The sequence below is a fragment of the Colletotrichum destructivum genome, chromosome 4 (genome assembly GCF_034447905.1).
Source record: "Colletotrichum destructivum chromosome 4, complete sequence".
Lineage (NCBI taxonomy): Eukaryota > Fungi > Ascomycota > Sordariomycetes > Glomerellales > Glomerellaceae > Colletotrichum > Colletotrichum destructivum.
In genome coordinates this window covers 5,070,482-5,090,259 of record NC_085899.1, presented here as the reverse complement: position 1 = coordinate 5,090,259, position 19,778 = coordinate 5,070,482, and the positions used below count along the sequence as shown (strand labels likewise).

The 19,778-nt window shown below is 54.9% G+C and overlaps 8 protein-coding genes across 8 annotated transcripts; 5 read left to right on the top strand and 3 right to left on the bottom strand.

The window, feature by feature from the left end:
- Nucleotides 1-1,210: 1,210 nt before the first annotated feature.
- On the bottom strand, nt 1,211-4,470 carry CDEST_07484 (Putative UDP-glucuronosyl/UDP-glucosyltransferase, Glycosyltransferase family 28). The gene is made up of 6 exons (XM_062923643.1): nt 4,323-4,470; nt 3,601-4,258; nt 3,376-3,536; nt 2,950-3,313; nt 2,538-2,888; nt 1,211-2,476 (listed from the first exon to the last, which is right to left on the bottom strand). Exons 1-6 carry the CDS (start codon nt 4,405-4,407, stop codon nt 1,624-1,626), a joined length of 2,472 nt encoding a protein of 823 aa, XP_062779694.1. The 5' UTR covers nt 4,408-4,470; the 3' UTR covers nt 1,211-1,623.
- A 326-nt stretch (nt 4,471-4,796) lies between these two features.
- On the bottom strand, nt 4,797-5,716 carry CDEST_07483 (Putative Marvel domain-containing protein). The gene has a single exon (XM_062923642.1). It carries the CDS (start codon nt 5,503-5,505, stop codon nt 4,984-4,986), a length of 522 nt encoding a protein of 173 aa, XP_062779693.1. The 5' UTR covers nt 5,506-5,716; the 3' UTR covers nt 4,797-4,983.
- Nucleotides 5,717-6,573: 857 nt separating this feature from the next.
- On the top strand, nt 6,574-8,499 carry CDEST_07482 (Putative berberine/berberine, FAD-binding domain, PCMH-type, FAD-binding, type PCMH, subdomain 2). The gene is made up of 2 exons (XM_062923641.1): nt 6,574-7,091; nt 7,152-8,499. Exons 1-2 carry the CDS (start codon nt 6,610-6,612, stop codon nt 8,485-8,487), a joined length of 1,818 nt encoding a protein of 605 aa, XP_062779692.1. The 5' UTR covers nt 6,574-6,609; the 3' UTR covers nt 8,488-8,499.
- A 1-nt stretch (nt 8,500) lies between these two features.
- Nucleotides 8,501-9,863, bottom strand: CDEST_07481 (Putative CBF1-interacting co-repressor CIR domain, leukocyte receptor cluster member 1). The gene is made up of 2 exons (XM_062923640.1): nt 9,791-9,863; nt 8,501-9,739 (listed from the first exon to the last, which is right to left on the bottom strand). The coding sequence occupies exons 1-2, from the start codon at nt 9,796-9,798 to the stop codon at nt 8,692-8,694; spliced, it is 1,056 nt and encodes a 351-aa protein (XP_062779691.1). The 5' UTR covers nt 9,799-9,863; the 3' UTR covers nt 8,501-8,691.
- An 825-nt stretch (nt 9,864-10,688) lies between these two features.
- On the top strand, nt 10,689-13,411 carry CDEST_07480 (Putative AAA+ ATPase domain, ATPase, AAA-type, core, aspartate decarboxylase-like domain superfamily). Its single transcript, XM_062923639.1, has 3 exons — nt 10,689-11,034; nt 11,092-12,961; nt 13,015-13,411. Exons 1-3 carry the CDS (start codon nt 10,910-10,912, stop codon nt 13,360-13,362), a joined length of 2,343 nt encoding a protein of 780 aa, XP_062779690.1. The 5' UTR covers nt 10,689-10,909; the 3' UTR covers nt 13,363-13,411.
- A 1,947-nt stretch (nt 13,412-15,358) lies between these two features.
- On the top strand, nt 15,359-15,971 carry CDEST_07479 (Putative Ubiquitin-like domain superfamily, ubiquitin-like modifier Hub1/Ubl5; the record flags this gene model as incomplete). Its single annotated transcript, XM_062923638.1, has 1 exon — nt 15,359-15,971. The coding sequence occupies one exon, from the start codon at nt 15,359-15,361 to the stop codon at nt 15,962-15,964; it is 606 nt and encodes a 201-aa protein (XP_062779689.1). The 3' UTR covers nt 15,965-15,971.
- A 560-nt stretch (nt 15,972-16,531) lies between these two features.
- Nucleotides 16,532-16,975, top strand: CDEST_07478 (Putative methylated-DNA-[protein]-cysteine S-methyltransferase, active; the record flags this gene model as incomplete). Its single annotated transcript, XM_062923637.1, has 1 exon — nt 16,532-16,975. The coding sequence occupies one exon, from the start codon at nt 16,532-16,534 to the stop codon at nt 16,973-16,975; it is 444 nt and encodes a 147-aa protein (XP_062779688.1).
- A 1,819-nt stretch (nt 16,976-18,794) lies between these two features.
- On the top strand, nt 18,795-19,389 carry CDEST_07477 (uncharacterized protein). Its single transcript, XM_062923636.1, has 2 exons — nt 18,795-18,969; nt 19,044-19,389. Exons 1-2 carry the CDS (start codon nt 18,798-18,800, stop codon nt 19,223-19,225), a joined length of 354 nt encoding a protein of 117 aa, XP_062779687.1. The 5' UTR covers nt 18,795-18,797; the 3' UTR covers nt 19,226-19,389.
- Nucleotides 19,390-19,778: the final 389 nt, after the last annotated feature.

Sequence of the window (19,778 nt, the reverse complement as noted above, 5' to 3'; positions counted from 1 at the left end):
CGTCTGATCTCAACGCAGTGATTGTGTCTGGCTGCCAGGGTATCTGTACACGGGGCGATTGTGAATTATGCTGGCTGCAGCCATCTACCCAAAGTCCGTCTCCTCACGAACGGGAAACGTTTCACAAAACATTCATCTCTGTGTCATGTTATTCGACGACCCTGTCCCCTCCCAAGCACGCCAACCGCCAATCACCACACTCGCGCGTGCCGAGTTCCGCCAAGGGGGTCCATGGCGGAGTGGCATGATATCATGGAACTCGAACGCCGAGGACATCTATTTGCTCGCTCCACTCCACTGCAACGATATAGCGGGTCTGCTGCCGGTCGGTCGGTTGGTCGGTTGGTCGGTCGACCATCACAAAAGGTATCTAGTCCGCCGCCATACCCTGGGCCTGCGGAACCAACACAGCTCCTACGGCAACGAAATAACGCCTGACGGCAAAGCAGAGCCTCTCCAAACTGCGAAGGATTTCAAGAACCCAGGAATGGCACGGCGGCCTAGCCTCCCGCTTCCTGCCTTACTATGCCCCTCGCTCCTTCTTGCCAGAACCCCAACGGCGAAAGCTACGATTAGGTAGTTTGCAGATAATCACATTCCCCACCGAATCTACCGCTAGGCAGAACGTCATTGATTGTTACCGTGCTACCGCGTCGACCGCCAGCCTCCGAATCGGCCAATCCGCGCCGGCCGCACGTCTCCACCCTTTCCGTTTGTGGCAATAGCGTCTTACCGGCACTCGTGACCCGGCACTGCCCCGGCCACCTTTTCGCCCGGCGGCTTGGGGAACATTCGCTCTGTGCTACCTTGGCTACCTACCTAATCTGCAAGTCTCAACACCAATCCCATCGGTGCGCCCTTGACATCATATCCGGGCGGCGTGCCAGTCTCGGCCGATCGTCGGTTCCTCACTCACCGAATCCAGCACTCGGAGAAGCCCGTCTGCATATCTGCTGGGATCTCTCATCGCAATGATGGGGTTCCGCAGACCCCACAAGGCTTAACGTGGTTGATTTCAGGTTCACGGTTCCCCCATTCCGTCGTCTTGTTGCATTCCACCAGGAGCGAGTAAATGTTGCTGTGCATCTCGGGCGTGTTCTGCTTCGAGAGACAGCAGCGACATCTGGCAGAAGCATCGGACTTCGCAACGAGAGAAACGCCGCGGCACCGGTTCAATACGGGGAACATCAAGCTAAGAAGAGCTGGTAATTATCCTCGGGTTCAACGATTGAGCCGAAGATCTTGACCTTTGACATTCCCAAAGTGAAGCAAAGAGAAGCCAAGCCAATGGACCCCACTATCGAATCCTTCTAGAAGACTTCCTATTTCGCCACCCGTGGCTGTATCATGGATCTGCAGGATCACGATGCCGACACGGGCGAACGGTGGATCCAACTAGCGTGCTGAGCCTCGACCGGGGGCGCCCAAGAACGACAAGCATTCACAAACCCGAATTCTTCTGGAAGGAGAGATCATATGGTAAAAAGGTCGAGGCACAATGATGCTCGAGCCTTGCGCCGCATTCATCCATCCGACAACCCTATTATGTACCGAAACGCCGATGCTGACACCAAAGGAAACAAACACGCCAACTACAGTCTGCGCGCAAGGCAGACTTGTCCTTTATCGCCCCCTTGTCCCCCGCATCCCCTCAAAGTCCTCGACAATGGCCGCATGATCCATCTTCCAGCTCGGGCTCATCGACACTAGCCAGTCGCCCTCGAGCAGCTTCTCGTCCTCGATGCTCCTCCGCATGTCCGCATTCGAGGCGGCCCAGATGCTGCGGTAGATGCCCTGCGCCGGATAGCTCACGAGCCCAAAGGTGGCCGCCGTGCTCTTGGTCACCAGGCTCACCACTCCCTTCCCCAGGCCCTTGGCCGCACCGATTGCCCCCTGCTCCTTCTTGCCCGTGTACGTGTGGACGAAAATGTCCGTGAAGCCGCCCTTCATGTCGTGGCAGAACGTCTTGCCCGCCACCGAGACGCCGCTGCGGAAGTCCTCGACGGCGTCGTGCTTCCGCACCTGATCGCCGTACAGGTTTGGCACCGCCCGCAGGCCCTCGGTCATGGCGAGGGGTATGTCCACGAACAGGCCCTTGGTCGCGTTGCCAGCGAGCTTTCCGACGCCGCTGGCCGCCGCCGCGGCCATGGCTCCAGGTCTTCCCGAAGACTCCTCACTTCCCCTGGACGGCGGCGGACGGGTGCCGATCGTGTGTTGTTCGGCGCCTTCCGGGGCCCCGACGCCGGGGAGGGGAAGCATGGCAAAGGCAGGGGCTTGGCTGTGTCTCCGCGTCTTTGCGAGCTGCTCCTCGAGGTTTTCCGCGGATTCGCCGGTGCGTTTGTACTGCTCAAAGGGCTTGACGACGATGTCGGCCGTCGCGCTGGCCATTTTGACGATTGTCGAGAGGGATGCCGCGGATATCGCCGTCAAGGGATCCCATCTCTGGTTCTCTATGTTTGTTGGTTTTGACCGGTATCTGCGACCCAGTTTAGCATTTCATGGCCCCTGTAGCGGACACCATTGGCGTGGCAACTCACGACTTCAGCTGTTTCCGTTCTAGCCTCTCGTTCTTCACCAGGATGGACGCAACAGGCCTGCACATCTTGACCTGCTTCTTCCCCCTCCCGTAGACCAAAGCCGCCGGCTGGTCGGAGAAGAAGTCGCAGGCCATCTTGTTCTTGGGCAAGTTGGCGTGGAAGGCGTCGACGGCCGCCTGGACGCCGTTTTCCGTCCGCATGGAATCTGCCAGCTGCTGGGCTGCTGCGACGGCCTCTGGCGAGAGACACAGCTGAATGGCGTGTATGAGCTTCTGCGAGGTCAAGGAGCGGTACGGTATTGGGTCTGGTCCGGCGCCTGCTTCTGCGACGACGGCGCCCCAGAATGGCTGACTAGGCGTGGGCAAAACGGTTAGTAAGCTTCTAAAGTGAAAAGTCGCCCATGTCATCTTACTCTCCGAAAAACGGGACGATCGTCGTGGGCCTCCCGTAACGCAGCCCGCAGGCCGTCGTACCGGCACCGCCGTGGTGGATCACGGCGGCAACTTGCTGGAATAACCACTCGTGCGGACAATCTCCCACGTAAAACACGTTGGCCGATTCCTCGCCTGTCAGGTTGCTCCATCCTCTCGAGATGATCGCTCTGACGCCCGTTGCCTTGATGGCGCTGAGGACCATTGTCATCAGCCCCTCAATTCCGCCGACAACAATACTGCCGAAGCCGATGTATATGGGTGGTGGACCAGCTTCCAGAAAGGCTTTCAAGTCGGGGGGTGGTGTGTACGGTGCCGGATCGCGAAAAAAGAAACCGCTAATGTCTAGAATCCGTGATAAGTAATGGTGCATGGGAACTGAATATGCAAGGACGGGCTCAGCGTACCGATGTGCGGACCCCAGTCGCTGGGCTTAGGTACGAGGGACGGTGACCAGCAGTATGTGAACGGGACCTGGAGGCTCTCGAGGATACGGTGACCCTCGGTCGACGGAACTGGCTCTAGACCCAAAGACTCAACCCTCCACGCATTGACAAGGTCTCCCAAGCTGTGATTATGCTGTCAGCAACAAGACGCTTGATTCTCCTTAGGAAAAGGTAACAGTCGCTCACCCTTGCCACGTCAAGAACTCAACCGCCGCATACGAGGCGTGGTTCGTGCTCTTCTTATCCTCCTTGGAGTATTTGATGTTCGCCAGCGGGTGCGGGAACGCCTTGGTGCTCGTCCACGGCATCGTGAACATCAGGTGGACGGGTATCCCGAGCGCCTGCGCACAATGGACGTGCGCAAAGCTCGGCGGGTTCGCGATGATGGCATCCGCAACGAAGGGGACGTTGGACACCAGGTCCGGGCGCACGCAGGAGCGCCAGAAGCCGTCGAGCATCTCGACATACATGTCGCGCTTGCGCTGGATGATGCCCGCGCGGATCTGGGACATCTTGGGGATCAAGGAGGGGGACTCGACCATGTAGGCCATGAGGTCGGCCGGGTCCCCCCCGACGGGGAAGAACTCGAGCTTATTGTCCGAGGCGGAGGACTTGTTGGAATCGAGGACGAAGGAGGAGAACTGGGGGTGCGTCGCTATCCGCACGCGGTGGCCCGACTTCTGGAGGGCGGCGGCGAGGGCGAGGAAGGGCTGGACGTCGCCACGGGAGCCTACGACCTGGACAACAATGTTGAGGGGCATAGGCCATCGGCGCTGGGGCGTGTATTGTGGTGTATACTCGGGTGGCTCTGGTCCTTCGGGCTGTGCTGAGTTGGAGGCTTGATCTGCGAAGGATAGAAAGTGAGTTTTCGGGAGGTGTTTTGTCCTTGGGGCGTGTTGGAGGCCAACCTTCGAGATGCAGATCCTCGAGCCCAAAAGCAGAGGCCTTGGATGCCCGGTAAGGACTTGGCGTGTCTCTCTTTTCGTCTTCCATGGTGTCTTTTCACCTGCTAGAGACCGTCTGGAAGTGCAGTGGGTGGGTGAGGCGAGGACGGAGTCGAGGGAGGAGGAGAGAAAGAGCCAGGACAGGCATACTCAAACATACTTAAGCATACCTTTCCTACCACCGCACAACCTGCCGGGGGGGCGGGGGGTTGGCCGCGTCAGAGTGCCGGTTACGTCCAGCTGAGACTGTGGAGCAGAGCAATACTTTTTTAGCTAATAAACGTCACAAATACGAGATACGTGACTCGACTGTGGTTTTGCTTTGTACCTAGTCCTGGAGTGACCGTAGGACGAGCCTGGCCGTTGCCTATCATGTAAATCATACCAGAGACGGCAATTCTCCCGTCTCGTGCTGTAAAGTGCTCTCTATCTCGGTGGAAATATATTTTCTTAGATGGAGCAATTTTAAACAACAGATTTACTACTTCAGTATGCTTCGAAAATTGCCCTTATTCGCGCAGCTGTGATTATTCCAAGTATTTCCTACTTTATACTCCATTTCTTGTCCCGAAATCATGCAATTAGTTTTGTTTGAGACATGTGTTGCCCATCGGAAACCGTGAAACTACACTTCTCGTTGGCTTCTATCGGGAAGCTCCTCCATGTTATCCTTATCTCTCTCTTGTTTCGTCGTCCTTGTCCACTTCCTCGAGGCGCAACAGTAAGCGCAGCCGTGTATGGCACTCAGAAGCCAGAGGATCATGCTGACGCCTGCAATCCATGCTCCCGCGGCGAGTCTCGACCTAATATCCCCAGTGACAAAGTTCTCATTCTCACCACCCACAAGGACAGTCGAAGACACGCCGCAGAGAGCAGCCCAGATGACGGCGAGACCAAAGTCCCAGACGGACCAGGCGGCGTGCGTGACGGTGGCGAAGACGTGGTAGGCGCAGGTCAGGGCCGAGAGGACGGCGGGGACGAGGGCGAATATCCAGTTGGTCTTCCTGACGTTTTTCGAATAGTCCCACGAGGCGAGAGAGGCGGAGTAGAGGCCGATTGTGACGATGGCGAAGATGAACTGGAAAATTCGTACGGCGGCGCGGACCGCGAGGCCAAAGGGGCCGGAGAGTTCCCAGTAGTCTCTCATGGCCTGTCGCTCTTGAAGATGAAGCGTACGGAAGAAAAGAACAAAGCAGAGCGAGCCGATGAAATGTATTTTGTTAAAGGAGTCTGATGGGAGAAGAGTTCAGATGGAAGGGAAGACCAAACAGAGGCTAGACGTGGATTGGGGTGAGAAAGGGTAAAGGGGAGGGGGTAGAGTGAGGGAGAGTGGGCAGTCCCCAGTACTTCATTCCAAACTACCTTCTACCAATATCTTGGCCCAGTTCGCAAGTCGCTTGATCCAGGTAGAGGATTAAAAGAAGAACAAAAGTAAAAATAAAAGGGTTGAGAAAATCTTGACGCTGCCCATCCCTCCTTCATGTGCATGTAAGTCGTCAGTGGGGGGGTGTGGCCAGTCCCTGAATCGCGGGCTAACCCACCAACCAGCGTATTTTCGTATTCTAAACGAAAATGCCCTCTCGTTTAGAATACGGTGTTTTGGAGACTAAATTGCCCCCGTCGCCGCCCCGTTTCAGCCTCTAGCGCCTGTGGCTCCTATGCGTATCCTCTCGCTTTGGTGTATTCTAGAAAACAGGATCGACGTTTATTATTACTCGAGTCGTGGCCGATCGTATGGAACTACCTCGGGTCTTGGTCTTGGCCCGCTGAGAACACGGTTCACAACTGCCGGGTCGAAGCCGAGCCAAGTATTGCGGAGACGAGAGCAAAGCACATACTCTCTCTCAGTTCTGCGTGTTTCCATCTCCGAGACCTCTCCGAGGTGATTCGTCACCACGTCCACCCAAACCGCCAGTCCTTGATTCGTGGTGGCCCATACCTACAGCATTAAACGGCCATGTTCGCTGAGCAACGGAGGATCCGGGAGACTCCTTGCGGCTTCGCCATCGTCGGCACCGCCTTGTGGGATCTACCCTCGGTATATCGTCGAGCTGTGGATGTAGATTACAACGGGGTCGGCGCTGAGGCTCTGCAATAGACTTACATCAGGATGGCGTCGTTAGAAATACGAAAAAGGCACAACCGAATCTCTACCGTCTTGATATAAAGCGGCGTCGAGACGGTCTCCTTGCTCTATGGCGTCCAGCAAATCAAGCCCTTCCCTCCACCATAGGAGAATCCTTTCTTTACCATGATGACAGGTAAATCAGTTGCTTCGTTCTTTGCCCTTGTGAGCGCCCTGTGCGCCTCCGCGCAGCAGACTTGCAAACTCACCCCCCTTGATGCCGCCTGGCCGACCGAGGCCGACTGGTTTACGCTGAACACCACCCTCGGCGGCTCCCTTCTCCAAACCAAACCCATTGCATCGTCTTGTTATCCTGGGAACCCCTTCCACTCATCCCAAGCTTGCGATGAAGTAAAGAAGGGATGGGGATACTCGTACTACCACGCCTCTCTCCCCGAATCCATCGACTCACCTTTGTACGCCAACAACTCGTGTTTGCCCCCGGGCGCTCCCGGATACTCCCCCAACAAGGGCTGCGAGCTTGGTGGGTCGCCAGTGTACATCGTCAATGCCACGAACGAGGATCAGATTGCAACTGCGATGCGCTGGGCTAGCGAGCGGAACATTCGCATTGTGATCAAGGGAACCGGCCATGATCTCAACGGCAGGTAAGAAGGACATCTGAAGAGATACAGACAGACCTGAAAATCGCTGACCTGACTGAACAGATCCTCCGGTGCATACTCGCTGTCGATCTGGACGCACAACTTCCAGCAGTTCGAATACAACGCCGAGTGGAGGTCTCCCAGCGATAACAGGACCGAGGCGGCTATCAAACTGGGCAGCGGTCACAACTGGGGCTCCGCCTCCCGGGGTGCTGCGCAGTTCGGCAGGGTCGTCGTCGGCGGCGTTGATGAGTCCGTCGGAGTTGGCGGGCATATGCAGGGCGGTGGTCACGGCCCTCTCTCGAGCACCTTCAGCCTGGCGGCAGACCAGATCTTGCAGGCGCGTGTAGTCACAGTCGACGGTCGCATTCTGGTCGCCAACGAGGCGCAACACCAAGACCTCCTTTGGGCTATCCGCGGAGGAGGAGCTGGCCAGTACGGCGTCGTCACCGAGTACGTCATCAAGGCATACCCAAACCCCGGCAACGTTGTCTCGAGCGCCATCGAAGTGTCCGCGACGGGCAACGACACGGCATCCAAGGAGGCGGCCTGGAGGGCCTTTGCGGTCCTACTCGCCAGCGTCCCCGACTTGATGGACGTCGGACTGACTGGCACCGGTATCGGCACCGCCGCGGCTCCCCTGAACAGCTCTTCCGACGCGTTGCGGAAGGCCACGGGTTCCATCAGCTTTTTCACATACAACACAACACAAGAAAGGATGTCTTCGTTGCTTGAACCCGTGAGGGACAGGATTCTGGCTGAGATTGGAAACAGTTCCGTCAGTGTGAGCCTCAGCGAGCCGAGTGTGCAGGCTGACTTCATGACCTTCTTTGAGAGCGTCAACGAAGCTCCCAGCGCAGCGGGCACCGCTGGTCTGATGACGAGCCGCCTACTCGGCCGCAAAGAACTTTCGGACATTCCCATCCCGACTTTGGCCTCCCACCTCCAGCAACTCATGGTGACGCAGGACCCAACAGGCACCGCTCTTATGGTTATCGGCCTTCAGGGCGGACAGGGGCCTCGCAATGCCCCGGAGGTGATGCGCGGCTCGCTCAATCCCGCGTGGCGCTCGGCTTACATCCACATGATGAGCTACGGGGCATCCGCCGACCCTTCCCTTTCGCCCCAGGAGGCGCTCAACAGTGCCGCAAAGTGGTTGGAGGAGACCAAGGAGCCCGTCTGGCGCGAGTGGGCGCCGGGCTCTGGTGCCTACATGAACGAGGGCAACGCATTCAACACCATGTTCAAAGAAGACTTTTATGGGGCCCCCTACGATCGTTTGGTTTCGATCAAGCGCAAGTATGATCCTACCGAGAGCCTGTTCGTCTTGTCGGGCGTCGGAAGCGATGCGTGGGAGTATGATCTGAACAGCGGCAGGCTGTGCAAAACGTCTGGATGAAAACGCCGTAATCACGGAGGAAGGTCGGACGATTGGATACGACCTTGCATTGAAGCTGCATGTGCGGCTGTATGGGGTCGATATCAATACTTATTCAAATGTAGATATGTTTCGTGCCTCTGGATTTGTTATCTGTTTCTCTCACCGGGCTCTGCTCATCACCTGTCGTCTCGTCGTCGTGGAACCGAGTCCCGCTTGCCTCTTTCACTTTCTGGCTGGCTTGTCGCTTCGTCCTGATCCCGTGACTGTTGATCGTCTCTTTTCATCTCCGACCCCTCGATCGGAACGCTGGCTTCTTTCTCCGTGGCGACGGCCATCATTTCGGGAGCGCTCAACGTCTCGGGTCGATACACGGCGACGGTCATCATCCTTCCTGGATCGATGTCTTTCTTCGTCGCGGTCCCTTTCTTGGGATCGGTGTCTGAGGTGTCGTTCTTCATACCGTTTTTGATCTCGTCTCCATCGCTCGTGCCTCTCCTTGCGCTTGCGCTTCTCCTCCTCGCGTAGTTGTTCCAATTCTCGCTGTCGCTCGGCTTCGAAGTTTTGGCGTTCCTTCTTGACTTGGCGCACTCTGGAGGCACCCATTTTCATCAAGGCGAGAGGATCGTTCGAAACTATCCTCTCGGCATCTCTCTTCTTCCGCCCAGGGTCTTCATTGCCCCATACATCCTTACTCGGGGGTTCGAGTTCTGTGATGGCCCCGGAGGCGGCATACCAGGGACCGACCAAGCCGTCCCTACCGGCAGCATTCGAGAATCGCATGGTGTATTGATCTTCGAGTTCCTTCTTCTTTTTGGCGGCCTCTTTTTCGGCTTCTTCGTTCTTCAGATGGCGACCCTGTTTGCGCTCTTCGCCAAAGAGGTCGATATGGCCGGCGCTGTCGACGATAGGTGCAGAGCTTGTCGACTTGCGCAGCGTGTCGTTTGCCGTTTCTAATACGTCCGCACGCTCTTTTGCAACACGTAACTCAAACTCAGTATCGTCCTCACCAGCGCGCTTGCGCTTCTTCCTCTCTCTACCGACGGGTCCAGCATCACGGTCCCGAGGCCGTGGCTCGTCTTCAGGGGCTTCAACTGGGGCAAGAGGCGGTGGCGCTTCGCCTCGAAGGATGGCTAGACGGCGCTCGGCATCTACTTCTTGCATACGCTGCTCCTCAGCCTCTTCCTTGGCCTTTGCGGCGGCCTCATCTCGGCGAACGCGGGCGATGTTGTCCGCATTGTAAACGTTCCAGGACTTTTTGCCCAGTAAATGACTACAGGATTGTCAATTCGGTTCAGATTGTTTGTATAGTTGATGTACTCACAGAGGCATGGTCGCAAATGGGAGACTCGATAACGTATTAAGGTGGTGATGAAGCCTGATGAGAGAATGTCAAGTCTCATTTGAGTTGCTGGTTGCTTATCCAGCTCCAGGCGGCTAGTGCCATTTGGGCGCCAATGGACGTCATAGTGACAGTGGGGCACGAATGGGAGCTGCACGTGTCCCACTTTCCATTGTCCTTCCCATGTCCTAGGTTGCCGACACTGAACTGACTGACACGCTCAGCTCATCATTGCTAAAGATTGCGCACTTGGTGCTTACATGGGTTTCAATCATCTTGCTGACAAGGTGTCCAGTCAAGGTTATCACATCAACCCTGATTGGTGTTGCCGTTCGCCATTCGTTTCTATTCTTTATTTGATACATCTTCTCCCTAGTTATGCTTACAAACCCCAGCGTTGCAAAACAGCACGTACGCTTGACCTTATGGGCTGCAACTAACGGACTAAGCCATCGGCGAGGAAGTCATCCTGCTTTTTTTTTATTTTATTTTTTTACAAAACTCAAGCAACAGTTACTCTCTGCTGTGATACCTTGGTAAATACCATGAAGTCTAGCGTTCAAGTGAGCCATAATGGGGATGACCTTTATGGTCAACGTTGGGGAGTAATAAGATGGCGTGCCTAGGTAGGCAGTTATCATGCTCCCAGTCGAGTCGAGCATTCTCAAACGATGTAGCCAGAGTTGAAACAGACTGAACACGGTTACAAACCACTCTTCCGGATCCACATAAGCACCGATACCTCTTCCCGTCTTCCACGCCATTCGCTGCAGCAAGGGTAAGGTGAGCAAGGAAAGGGTCCACAGTATACGTACCTGATTGCTTCGCCTTACTGTCAACGTTGCCTAAACCAGCTTTAGCGCTCCCCGGGCTCCAGGGACTTAAGGCGAAGAGACGACGCCGAACGTCGTGCAGCCCCTCCAAGCCAAGTTACAACATCCACCTACATAACCTCTATCCCGTCGTCATCCTTGCTGTCCACCACGCCGACCACTCGATTCAACCGCGCACCGTCCCGACCACGCCGAATACGTTGCGCAACGCCACTGCCATCCCGATCAACTCGTTTCCCCTTCTCACCCCGACTGAGCGAGCTTCGATATGAGCTTCCCCGAGAAGCCTCTGCCTCGGCAGCAACCGCATTCGCCCAGACAGCCTGGCGTGCGCCTGAGAGTCGAGAAGATCAGGGACAAGGCCCTACAGACACAGCTTATCTACGCCAATGTGTAAGCAGGCATCCAACGCTCTCTTGACCGTCTCCCCCCCGACTAACCCTCGGCTAGCGCAGGCGTCAGCTACCGAGACTTTGCCCCGAGCCGCGACGGTACCGACATCAACATCCTCATCAGGGCCAGAGACCCTGTCCGTGGAACAGTACGAGAGAACGTCGTCAGGGCTCGCCCCACACCCGAACTCCCCGAGGGAACCATCAGTCTTTCCGACCCCCAGCGGCAATGGCTCAAGATTGGAATGACCGACACTTTCGAGGGCGAGGTTTACGATGCCAGCAGACAAGGCGCTACCCACCTCGAAGCCATGGACCTGGAGCTGTCTTGGGCCTCGATGAAGAGAGATCCAAACTATGAGTTCACACACGAGTACTTGGCCAAGGTCTTTGAGCGCTTCTTCCAGATGCACTTCTTCGCCCCCGGTCAGCGCACCCTGCTCGACATTGAAGGCCTCAAGGTGTTTGCTACTGTCAAGACCATCACCTTCCAGGGTGGCCGCGGGCCTGAAGCCGTCGTCACAACCTCCGATCCCTCTGCCCGTGGCTTCTACAGCACCGCGACCCTGCTGTCCTTCTTCAAGGCCGCCGACTCGGAACTGAAGCTTCAAGTTGGAGAGCACCAGGGCAACGCCAACCCCATCATTTCGCCAGACTTCAAGTTTGAGGACATGGGTATTGGTGGTCTACACGACGAGTTCTCCACCATCTTCCGCAGAGCCTTTGCTTCCCGTGTCTTCCCTCCGCAGCTGGTAGCGAAGCTGGGCATCCAGCACGTCAAGGGTATTCTGCTCTTTGGTCCTCCAGGAACGGGAAAGACGCTCATTGCCAGACAAATCGGCAAAATGCTCAATGCCCGTGAGCCCAAAATCATCAACGGCCCTGAAGTCCTCAACAAGTTCGTCGGACAGTCTGAAGAGAACATCCGAAAAATGTTTGCCGACGCTGAAAAGGAGTACAAGGAGAAGGGCGACCAGAGTGGCCTTCACATCATCATCTTTGATGAACTGGATGCCGTCTGCAAGCAGAGAGGATCTGGCGCCGGTGGTGGTACTGGCGTTGGCGACAGTGTTGTCAACCAGCTTCTCACAAAGCTCGACGGTGTCGACCAGCTCAACAACATCCTGCTCATCGGTATGACCAACCGAAAGGACATGATCGATGAGGCCCTGCTGCGTCCTGGGCGTTTGGAAGTCCAGCTGGAGATCAGTCTGCCTAACGAAGAAGGACGCAAGGAGATTTTCATGATTCACACGGCCAAGATGCGAGACAACAACATCATGGATCCTAAGGTCGACGTGGCATCGCTGGCAGCCCGTACCAAGAACTACTCTGGTGCCGAGATTTCCGGTGTTGTCAAGGCAGCGACTTCATTCGCTTTCAACCGCCACACCGAGGTGGGCAACAGCGCCAAGATGAAGTCGGACGTCTCCGCGATGAAGATTACAATGGACGACTTCGAGAACGCGCTGACCGAGGTCAAGCCTGCCTACGGTGTTTCCGAGGACGAAATCTCCAACGCTCTTGGCATGGGAATTTTGCAGTTCAACGACAACATCCCAGCCATTATCCGTACGATGATGGGCTACATCGACACCGTCAAGGAATCAGATGTGCTCACCAGGATCCCGGTCCTCCTTCATGGGCCGCCCGAGTCTGGAAAGACTGCTCTGGCCGCCCACACTGCCTCGCTGTCCGACTTCCCATTTGTCAAGCTTGTCTCGCCTCAGCACCTGACTGCTTTCCGGGATGAGTTTGGAAAGAAAGACTATCTCACCAAGGTTTTTACCGACGCCTACAAGTCGGAGCGAAGCATCGTTATATTGGACAACTTTGAGCAGCTGATTGAATGGAACCCCATCGGACCTCGCTTCTCCAACACCGTGCTCGACAGACTTATTTCTCTCATCCAAACACAACCTCCCAAGGCAAGTCTACTCATCCTATCCATGCACAAAAGCCATAAACTAACCTCACGTAGGGCCGTCGTATCCTTATCATGGTCACAACATCAGAACGCTTCATTCTCAGCAACTTGGGAGTTCTCAAGCACTTCCGTAGACAGATTCCGGTACCCGCTGTCTCAGACGTTCGCGAACTCGCCTCGGTTTTGGATCAAACGGGTATGTTTGGTGGAAATGATGTCCAGGCCGTCATCAGATCCATTCAGAGCGACACCCGATCCGACAAGATTGGTCTTGGCATCAAGACGATCCTAGAATCCATCGAGGAGTCCAAGGTCGAGGCATCTTCGCAGGGTACCGACATGCTGGAGAGCGTTGCAAACAGAATTATGACGGCGATTTCCTCCAACGCGTTGGATGGTTAGAAAAGAAGGAGCGCTCTTGGTTTCAAACAATAGAGTAGACGTTCAATAAAGACGTCCAAGATCCCACGAAATGTACACCACCTTTAGGAGTAAAATGTGCAAGTGACATGCGCCCATGACATCGAGAAGAAATCATTTTATGAGATTTACCAAGGCACAGACGACTGAATCTCTAGTACCACATCAAGTCTGCCACTGCCACCCATCTAAAACCAGAAGAAATTTTCAGTCCCAAAGTTGGCGTTCTCCGGCATCGTTTCCAGTGGGTCAGGAGTCGCGAACCAGGCATCTAACCCTGACGGAACCCAGGCACCGTCCCAAAGGACCATGCCGTTTGACCCTGCTCGATTAGCCACAACATTATCCAGCTCAACTACAGCTGACGTGTCTTCCATCCGGTGAGAATCTCCAGCGTCGACTTCCGGGTTTGCAAAGAGATAATCCTACATGAAGAATTTTTCTGTATAGGTCTCCCGGTTCCGCTCATGTCCTCGTTCAGAAACCCCCAGATGTCTTCATCAACGTCGTCCCACTCACGATACTTCCGTATCAAGCCTGTCGTAATCTCGCAGCCCCCTTCCTTGGCAAACTTGATGGCCCGCAGATATTGCAGCTGGCCTTTGCGCGTCGTTTCTGCCCCTTGGGTCAAGAGAAGATAGACAACGTCTAACCCGCCCCGAACTGCCGCACGAGATCCAACATTGAGTGATTTGCAAGCCTTCAATAGTCGTTCCAACATCATATCGCTGGAAAATGCCGAGTCTTCATGGCTTTTGAGTGCTTACTCAACGACTCGTTGTTCCTTTTCCCGATGATGAGGTCTGTATCAGCCCTCGTGTCTAGTAGTTGAAGAGCAGGTTCTGTGTGACCAAAGTTGATTGCGTCTTGTAACGGAGCCTTGAGCTTTGCATGTGTTCTAAAGACTGGCGTGTTTGGATCTTGCCCAGAGGACAAGAGTCAAGCAATGAGTCCCAAGGACAGAATCTCCAATTGCTTCTCAGACCCGAGTGCTCCGCCAGAGCATGGAATGCTTGTTGAAACAGTCTTTCGTCAACCGCCGCGATGGTAGTGTCGAACATAGCCCCAAGCTTTAGAGGGGTTTTTGTGATGCCGGACCGTTCGAGCAGGTTGAGGGTCAGAGACCAACCACCGCATGTGATATACCTCAACTTTATTCGAGAAGCTCTTGTCAACGACCACTTGAACACAGAACTGTTTTTTTAGTCCGAAACTTCCCCATCAAACAGTCTTCGGCATGGATATCACACTCGAGGCCATCATTGCAATTGTGTCATTTGTCGCCGGTCTTCCCTCGACTCTCCTTCTTATTCTGAGATTCTGGCGTCGTAGACATCGCAACCGTAAGGTAAGTGGGAGCACGTCCAAGGTTACTGAGGTGAAATGCTTGTTTTCATCAGCTCACCAACAACAGCACGTCGCTCCCTGCAAAACATATCGACACCTTTCGATGGCCTGTCCCGAGACGAGGGTATTCTGTGGTTGCAGCCAGCTACAGAAATTAGAGTGTGGACGGTTATCGGTCTCCTAATAGACATGATGCAAGACACCAGCACTGCGTTCCCATTACGGGGACCGAGACCGTACGGCGTTGGCAATGGTGATAGTGGACGTGATGCATGGTGTTCATGACAGGGGACGGGGGGGAAGCCCTGCGAAATCCTGCAATATGATTATTCATAGTAGTGATTGAGCTCTTTGATTGATACCTTTGACAACAAACGCAAAGGGAGGCATTTGGCGATGTGGAAGATGCAGTAGTACAAGTAACCTAATCCAAGGAGACGGTGAGGTAGTCAGTGGTACGTACCGCCCAACTCGAATTATTATGCAATCAGCTTGCTTGAAGGTGGGGCAACTTGTGAGGTCACTGTAGTACCCAATTGTTACCCTCCTCCTTACCCACCTTGTCTCAAGGCTTCGTGAACATTTACGCCTCTTCACGACACCCATCTCACACCGAACCACCTACTTCACGATGGCTGATCGAGAGCGATCTAGATCGCGCTCGCCTCGGCGCGATCGTGAAAAAGACCGCGACAGACCGAGAAAACAGGGAGGCTTCAAATGGAAGGACAACAGCCGCCGTGACGACCGCGACGACCGACGAGGCCTTGAGCGAGGCTACCGCAACCGATCCCGATCCCCTCGCCGCGACGCAGACAGAGACCGTCGCCCCCGCGACGGTGACCGTGATCGCGATCGCAATCGTAACAACGACAGCTACCGCCCGCGTGATCCCGGCGCCAGGGACAGCAGGCCCAGCGCCTCGAGCTCTAAGGATGCGCCGAAAGCCGCCAAGAAGGAGAAGCCCAAGCCCGCGCCTGCGCCCGCTGCCGGCGGCGAGGAGATGATCATCGTGCACGTCAACGATCGCCTGGGAACCAAGGCCGCGATCCCTTGCCTGGCTTCGGACCCTGTCAAGATGTTCAAGATTCTGGTGGCCGCGAGAGTCGGCAGAGAGCCCCACGAGATTCTGCTGAAGCGACAGGGCGAAAGACCGTTCAAGGACAACCTCACGCTGGAAGACTATGGTGTCAGCAACGGTGTACAGCTGGATCTTGAGGTCGATACTGGTGATTAAGAGGATTGGGGGACATGTGCGGGGCCCATGCTGTCAGGATGAGGCCGTGCCGCCGTTTACGCTGTTGAGGCATGCATTCGGCCCTTTTTTGGAATCGTCAGGGAATCGCAACATGTTTACGGCTTGATCACTTTGGCGTTATCGGGAGGTCACAAATCATGGGTTTGAGTCTGGAGGTCAAGGATACCCTTTTCAAAGACGATGCAGAAGACATGCGGCTGTACTTTTACCAGGAATTCCATCAAAGTCCCATTCGGTCTGGAGGTCAAGTCTGCAGCGGGAGAACAGAGCTATCCCCGAGTTCTAGTTGTCACGTGGGTTATCACGTGGACCCGTAAGCTTTCGCGCGAAGACCCCGCTTGGGCCATCGCGGTCTGAGACGCGCCCTTAACTTGACATTAGGCAGACTAGCATCCTTCGTTCTTGACTTCAAAAGTACAACAACTGCACTTGATGAAACCATTTTTCTGCCTGTCTTCTCTTTCAAATCTCTCTCACACCCGACCTAATTTTGAACTCGACCTCTCATCTGGAGACACCTCCAATACTCACTATTACAACATCGCCATGTCTATGACAAACCTTGCGAGTGCGTCACCTGTGATTGCGACACGAGACATTATGTCCATATCCATCCCCGAAGGCGATGATATGAAGACACAGCTCGATCGCATCGCCCGCTCAAATCGCACCCAGTACGAGAAGCGAGTCTGGTCCGCCCTGTGCCAAGTACCCAAAGGCCAGGTCACAACATACGGCATACTGGCAGCCCACCTCAAGTCTTCGCCCCGTGCCGTCGGCAACGCTTTGCGCCGCAACCCTTTCGCGCCACAGGTCCCGTGTCATAGAGTCGTCGCCACCGGCGGGGCTCTGGGAGGCTTCAAGGGCAAGTGGCCCAAGGACGGAGAGGGTATCACTCTTGATGAGAAAAGGATGCTCCTGAGGAAGGAAGGCGTCAAGATTGATTCGAGCGGGAGAGTCTTGGGCTCGCCGTTTTTGGCATTTATCTGATGAGATTCGATACACTAATGAGACATTGGCACACAGCTCTTTGTGGCCCCAGCCTGTACTTAAGGAAATTGCGGTTCACCGGGGGTCGAGTCATGTGCCTGGTTCTGCTTCTTAAGTTGGAAGTATTTAAATGTTCTGATGTGAACGTCTGATCCCAACAAGGGAGGGAGGGTCCTTGGCAATACGGCACGGCACGGCACGCGACAAGCGCGGGTCTGAGGGCCCGACAAGCTTTCGTTCTACATCTTGGGGGCCGAATCCATTCACGGTACTATGATTTTCGTGGAGACAGGATTCTGAGGAAGATATCTACCCGGCTACTTCTTGAGCATTGGCCTTCATGACAACGTCTGCTGACACAACAAGACCAGTGCTGAAGTATTAACATACAAGCGAAAATTTGGGGCAGAAAGAAGTAAAAAAGTAGGCACAGTGCTGAACACACACCTAAGGCAAAATGCACGAAGGCCAGAGGGCAAAAAGAACAAAAAAAAAAAAACACCCCGATCATCTAGAGATCGAACGGTACGAGCCAAGGACAAGCCAGCGAAAACCGAGCCGGCGGGAAATGAGAGTAACCATTTCCTATAAGAAAGGAATGGAAGGTGAATGCCCAAGGCTGAAGTCATGAGGGCGGTCGTCACCTGCACTTCTTCTAATCCTGAGTGGAAAAATTGACTTTCTTCCGTGGCGGAGCCCAATTGATGGCAGTGATAGAAGTTCGTGATTAAAAGACGATGGAAGCGTCAGGGTCTGCTCTGCTCAGACCGTGGAACATATACGTATGGCTCCCCCGAGTGGTGCTGCTGGTGATGTCGCCGTAAGAAAAGCGAGAGGCTGAGAATCAACGTTGTCTCAGACTGTGGACGCACAATAAAAGGGGGATAGAAGTCCTTTAGCAAAACGCTGCGAGCAAAGGTAGTTAGGTACCAACCTGGTTGAGTAGGTACCGAGTTAGAGGAATATTGCTTTCCTCTACGCTTCAGGGGGTGCTTCGGGGGTACCTGAAATAGCCTCTGAGTTTTTCAGGATTACTGAAAAACAAGCAAAGGGTGTTTGAAAACTGGTTGAAGACTTCTAAAATTAACCCTATTAGAAGCATTGTTACCGTAACCCCAGGTAGAGTGTTATTCCTCCCATCCTGTCTTCGCCTAGGTTTACACCTCCATTGTATGGGAAGCTTCGGCATCAATGGAACTCCGAGCGCTGGTGTAAGCAATACCGCTGCTTCTTGGAAAACACGAATCCCTACAGGGGCCAACCTCCACACCTAGACCGTCGACTTCAGACTGAGTAGCAAGAAAACTTATGTCTATAAAGGTCTGGTGTACGACTTAGGACTTCGTGAGAGGGTTGACATCTACAACGTTGCACCCGCAAACTGCCACAATACCCCGCCAGCATCGCTATGGAATTCCGCCCCCAAGAGTATCACTACCACCAGGTTACACTGGTTTTACCGAGAGAAGCATTGCCAAGTGAAGGCCATGGCTTTTCAGCGGGCAGACCCGAGACGTCAAAAATAGAACCCGTGTTTCGGCAGTTGTGTCACCAACATAAGCCCGACTGTACGGGAGCCAAGAAGACGATGCCAGGGCTGGCGGCGGACTTCCACCACTAGCTCATTGATGGCGATGCTGTTTTGGACAATGACATCAACGTCGGCAAGGACGACATCTCGTGTTGAGATGGCGCTCTGTCAGCGTAGCTGCAGGTTAGTATGATGGTCAAATTGCCACCTTGAAGCTTACACGCTATAAAGCAACTGTCGAAGCGCCCGAACGATCCGGAAACAGATCGCTAAAAATCTTGAACGACATCCATGATGAAGCTTGCTGGCGCGTTCACGATTCTCTCTGCCGTCTTCGTTGCGGCAGCACCGACGCCACAGGATGATGAGCCTACCGCAGTATTCGGCATCTCATTCACCTTCGAAAACGGCACCTTCACCGATGTTTTCGACGTACCTGAGACGCTCTCAGGGTACCCCCTCGGTAAGTTCACCTCAAACAGGCCTCACCACCGAGGGACGCCGCCCTGCCGACATGGTCTGATCCTCTCCAAACAGCCAGCAACGGCATCGTGACCAACGTCTTCATCTACCCACCGCCAGGCCAGCCCGCACGCTGCGCATTCCTAGAGCCCGAACCCAGTAGACAGGGTCTCGGGGCCTGGGTAATTGCCCGCGCGACGACCATCGCCCTCGATCCTCCGGGAGAGGTTGGCTTCGTGCAGTGCAACAGGGCCTAGGACGGCTTGGCACCACCGATAGAGCCGGACGATATGGACGAGATGAGGAGCCACAAGGGGGAGATACGGATACGCAGAAGAGGGAGACACACACGAGAACGGAGCCTAAATTGCTGCTTCCTTCCCGAAAGAGACTGAGAGACAACGATAGATAGCGATGGGCCCCCACCATCGGAAAGAAATCAGATGTTGCGTCAGCCTCGAGAGGGGGGCTGCACTAGGGTGCAGTCTCCGGTTCCTGCATGGTGTACGAAGCGTGTTAGTCGAAAGGGGAGGGCCTCTCCGAGATGATAGACGGCGCAAACATCCTCTTCCGATGCGCGCCTTGGCCTCTCGGCCCCTCCATCCGTCGGCGCTAGCACGTGTGTTTGTTGGTTCAAAAGAGAAAAGAGGCACGTCGGGTGCGCAACCGCGCAACCGCAAAAAGACCGGGTCAGAATGGGGGCCAGAAGCATTCTGCGGCGCTCAGATGCAGCGGCGAGATGCCAGGTTCGGTAGTCTTCCGGGGCTAGAGGAGATCGATCCATCATCCATCCCACTTGGTAACCTTGCC

Excerpts from the sequence above, each read along its gene's own strand:
- CDEST_07484 (XM_062923643.1), bottom strand. The coding sequence starts at position 4,407 with ATGGAAGACGAAAAGAGAGACACGCCAAGTCCTTACCGGGCATCCAAG. Across the intron at positions 3,314-3,375 it reads CGACTGGGGTCCGCACATCG|ACATTAGCGGTTTCTTTTTT; the intron begins GTACGCTGAGCC and ends CACGGATTCTAG. Across the intron at positions 2,889-2,949 it reads ATCGTCCCGTTTTTCGGAGA|TCAGCCATTCTGGGGCGCCG; the intron begins GTAAGATGACAT and ends GCCCACGCCTAG.
- CDEST_07483 (XM_062923642.1), bottom strand. The coding sequence starts at position 5,505 with ATGAGAGACTACTGGGAACTCTCCGGCCCCTTTGGCCTCGCGGTCCGC.
- CDEST_07482 (XM_062923641.1), top strand. The coding sequence starts at position 6,610 with ATGATGACAGGTAAATCAGTTGCTTCGTTCTTTGCCCTTGTGAGCGCC. Across the intron at positions 7,092-7,151 it reads GGCCATGATCTCAACGGCAG|ATCCTCCGGTGCATACTCGC; the intron begins GTAAGAAGGACA and ends CTGACTGAACAG.
- CDEST_07480 (XM_062923639.1), top strand. The coding sequence starts at position 10,910 with ATGAGCTTCCCCGAGAAGCCTCTGCCTCGGCAGCAACCGCATTCGCCC. Across the intron at positions 11,035-11,091 it reads CAGCTTATCTACGCCAATGT|CGCAGGCGTCAGCTACCGAG; the intron begins GTAAGCAGGCAT and ends ACCCTCGGCTAG. Across the intron at positions 12,962-13,014 it reads TCCAAACACAACCTCCCAAG|GGCCGTCGTATCCTTATCAT; the intron begins GCAAGTCTACTC and ends AACCTCACGTAG.
- CDEST_07477 (XM_062923636.1), top strand. The coding sequence starts at position 18,798 with ATGATGAAGCTTGCTGGCGCGTTCACGATTCTCTCTGCCGTCTTCGTT. Across the intron at positions 18,970-19,043 it reads GCTCTCAGGGTACCCCCTCG|CCAGCAACGGCATCGTGACC; the intron begins GTAAGTTCACCT and ends CTCTCCAAACAG.